Source organism: Aptenodytes forsteri, unplaced genomic scaffold, assembly GCF_000699145.1.
Source record: "Aptenodytes forsteri isolate BGI_AS27 unplaced genomic scaffold, ASM69914v1 Scaffold148, whole genome shotgun sequence".
NCBI lineage: Eukaryota > Metazoa > Chordata > Aves > Sphenisciformes > Spheniscidae > Aptenodytes > Aptenodytes forsteri.
This window is the reverse complement of record NW_008795367.1, coordinates 17454-21263: the sequence shown is the minus strand read 5'-3', so window position 1 is coordinate 21263 and position 3810 is coordinate 17454. Positions and strand designations below refer to the sequence as shown.

General features: G+C 59.6%; 1 protein-coding gene across 1 annotated transcript in view; it reads left to right on the top strand.

The window, feature by feature from the left end:
* PPP1R37 (protein phosphatase 1 regulatory subunit 37) overlaps positions 1-3810 on the top strand; it is a 41973-nt gene that overhangs the window by 31873 nt on the left and 6290 nt on the right. Inside the window, exons 17-18 of the mRNA XM_009280283.1 lie at positions 1727-1846; positions 3327-3477. Coding sequence (XP_009278558.1) covers positions 1727-1846; positions 3327-3477 — 271 coding nt within the window. The remainder of the gene's footprint in view (positions 1-1726; positions 1847-3326; positions 3478-3810) is intronic.

The window sequence follows — 3810 nt, the reverse complement described above, 5'->3', positions numbered from 1 at the left end:
CCGACGGCGCCGCAGGCCGGCGAGGGACGTGCAGCCGCAGAGCAGGGACGGGCTGGCTGAGCTCGTGACGTCTTTGGCTGTAAAAGGATCCTGTGCTTCGTTCGACTCGTTATCTTGCGGGAGGAACAATTACACGTTAATAATTCAACCCTATCCCGTGGCTTCAGAGCTGGACGGTGCGGGCAGAGAGATTGCAGACCTCGGCGCTTTATGGTTTTCTCTTCCAGTCGCTTTAAAGCGAGGCCGTCTGCGGGGCACGAGGGGTCCGACGTGTCTCCGTGTCTGCTGCCGGGGGGGAAAACAGCCGTGGAGGGTTAACGCCAGCCCCCCGCAGCCCTGAGACCTCCCGCTCCTGTCCCCGTCCCTCCGATTCATTCGGCATCAGCAACCTTTTTTTCTCCCCGGGTGCATCACGCCGGGGACTTGGTCACCTGGTACCCAGATTCTTCTCCTCCTCGTTTCCTGCCGATGAGCACCCCGTTTCCAGCAGAAAGTCCTGTTCTTCCCCGAAGACCTGTTCTTTCTCGTTTGCCTTCGTGCTGGTGTTTTCCAGTCCTCCAGGTTGCTCCGCATATTTTTTTTTTTTTTCTGGAAGCCTCGCAGCGCTTTTGTGGCTCTTCTCTGCCCGCTCCAGCGTACGTTTCAGCTAATTTTCTCCAAAGAGGCTCATTATGTAATTAAGCAAATTGTTCCACTTCTGCCGTAGGAGCTTTAGACGTTTCACAGGCATGAGTCCTCCTCTGCTAATCCCTTTCACTCCTAACCCTGCTGTAAGTCTTGGGTTTTAGACCTTTTTTTTGTTTGGTTTGGTTTGGTTTTTGTAGCCCGATTGGATTATCGGGTGGGTTTTCGGCTGGGGAAGTGTCGCTGCTGCCTGCGGAGCTGGATAACCGTGCAAGGCAGCGGACGGGCGCCGAGCTGATAGCCCGGCCTCGGCTCAGGTTGAATATCCAGGGGGGGGAAAAAAAAAAACCCATGTTCCCCTGTCCTCGGAAGTCTCGTTCAAGCTCCTGCGTGTCCCTGGTGCTTTCTCTCCCGGTGCCAAGAGGGGCAGGGTTGGGGTTGAATCCCTCCGCAAGGTGCCGTCTCGGACTCGCTCGTGGAAATCTTCACCCGCAGGCGGCTTTGCCGCCACCCCCCCCGGGAGCAGGAACGGCTGTGCTGGAGCTGTCGTCCCATCCCAGGCCTTGCCGGCTCCCCGTCTGCCCCGGTGACGGTCCCCGAGCACGTGCCCGATGGCGGGGACACCGGGAATATGGCGAGATGCCTTTTTTTCTTTCGTTCTCCTGGAGTATCCACGGGCAGCAAATCTGCAGAGAGTCCCTCGAAGAGGCCGGGGGCACGCGGCTATGCCACGGCCGGGGCCGGCACGGAATGGGGGCGGGATGGAAAGCGCCACGGTGTCAGCGGGCACAGGGACGGGCGGACTCGTCACCTGAGGTGCCGATTTGTTTGCACTTGAGGTTGAAGGAAGGGGTTTTGTTGCATGGACTGCCTTGGGGCTGGGGGGGAATTGCGGACCTTGTCTGCAAGAGCCTAATGACTAAATACCGGAGCGGTGATGCGAGGTCGTGCGAGAGGCGTCTGGAGGAGTCGGCTGGTGCCCAAGCCGCTTGTGTCCTAGCACGCCAAAACCTCTTTTTTTTTTTTTCTTTCCCCTCTCAAAGGCTGCACAGCCTCTGCCCGCCCGCTTAACGCAGCTTTTCCGTCTGCCTTTGATTCGCAGGGCGCCTCGGCGTTATTTGACATGATCGAGTATTACGAGTCGGCGACGCACCTCAACATCTCCTTTAACAAACACATCGGCACCCGAGGCTGGCAGGCCGCTGCCCACATGATGAGGAAGGTTTGTGCTCGCTCGTGAATATTTTCGGCACCCGCCTCCCTGTGGCGACACGGGTGGTCTCGGGTGAGTCTCTCGAAAGACTCCTGGGTGCTTCCCGAGACCGTAGGGGTGGTTTTGTGCTCGGAGGTTCAGAAAGACCTGGTTAGCCCAGGCTCGGAGGCAGGGGAAAAAAAAAAATCACCGTTCCCCCCTGCCACGAGGTCCCTTAATGCCTCAGCGAGCACCCGGAGCAGAGAAAATGGAAATGCAGATCCCAGCAAAAAAAAAAAGAGCAGACTTTTATTAGCGGCGTGCTTGCAGGGTCAGCTTCTCAAGCTGGGTATTCATTATCTTCACGGCAGGATGACTAGCGCCGGTGTTTGGCTTTGCGGGGCTAATTAACCTCATTGTTCAGCGCTTGAGTTCGCTCTGAAAGCCGAGCGCAGAGGAGGCAGTGCCTCATCCTTCCCGCTCGGGGCGCGGCGCAAAACCACCCTCTATCCGCAATTACCTATCGACCTCCTAATTTTAATTTCGGCGCTGCCGATGTTTCACCCAGCGCCGCAGGTGCGTTGCACAACTCCGGTTGGAAAGCCTGCGTCCCGGTAGCGTTCCCTGCCACGCAGGCGTCTTCGCGGTGGGGTTGATATCGGAAACGGGAGCTCGCGCGGTGCAGGCAATGCCCCACCCTGTGTTTTGGAGAAGCCAACCACGCGGTGCGGGCCGACCCCGTAGTGATGCTTTGAAACCGGCTGCGTGTACGCGGGTGCGGTGAAGGGGCTCGAGACGCCCCTGGGACGGCTGCAGCTTGGGGCTCTTAATTTCTGGGTAGGCGAGGGAGAATCTGGAGGTGTGAAAGGGCTTATGTTAGCACGGAAAATGGTAAATCAGCCAAACAGAGGCCGTTGGCGTGCTGCGGATCTCGAGCAGGAATAGACGGCGTGTGCGAAGGCGGGGCAGGGTCTGGGAGGCAAACCCCAGACGAGGGACGCATGGCTTGACGCCTTCCCAGACCCCGGATCCGGAGAGCTCAGGGCGGCACGTCCTCGGATGTGTAAGGACGAGGGAAGCTTTTCTTTGGAGAACGTGATGCCGCTACGGTCACCTGAAGCGCGTCCTCCCCGGTGCCGTGGCTTGAGGGTGACGGCAGACTCGGTGTGGAGGCGATTCTCCGGGAGATAAGGTGTTTATCTGGAATTGCGTGGTTCGAGCGTGGAGCTTGGTGCGGGCCGTCCCGGCCCACGGGGTTATCTGAGCAGTTCCTTCTGGCTCTTTGCCTCTTATCTGAAGCCCGTGGGGTGACCAAAATGATGTTTCGGATGGGCGTAAGTCTTCCCAGGAGCTCTTATCTGAGCAGCCCGGAGGCAGCATTGGTGGCCGGGATGGGACTTGGCCTGTAAAATAGCTTGGCCTTAAACCCAACTTAAAAAACCAGCCAAAAAACCAGCGGCCGAGGCTGCGCGGGGCTGAATGCTGATCCCTCTCGTGTCTTCGCCCCCAGACGAATTGCCTGCAGTACCTGGATGCCCGAAACACGCCCTTGCTGGACCACTCCGCGCCCTTCGTGGCACGCGCCCTGCGCATCAGCAGCAGCCTGGTCGTCCTGCACCTGGAGAACGCCAGCCTCTCGGGACGCCCGCTCATGCTGCTGGGTGAGTCACCGGAGAGCGGGCACCGAGCTCGGGCATCCCGCGGTGCCCGCCCGTGTCCCAGAACACGGCGGGATGCCGGGTGCGCGGGGCAGAGCAGCGTCGACGCCGGGCTCGCCGTCCCGGCGTTGCACAACGAGGTCTCGGGGCGGTCGCTGCCGGCGTGCCCGTGCCGACGCACGGCAGCGCCCGTGTCTGGCCCAGGTGGGAGGTCGGGTGTTTCTGTGCCAGCCCAGCCTGCGGGCAGTGGGTGTAGGACAGTGCTGGGCGGCCCCTGTCGTTAAGCTAATGAATTATCAATAAATCACAGCCAGGCTGGTGATAATGGCAGTGGTG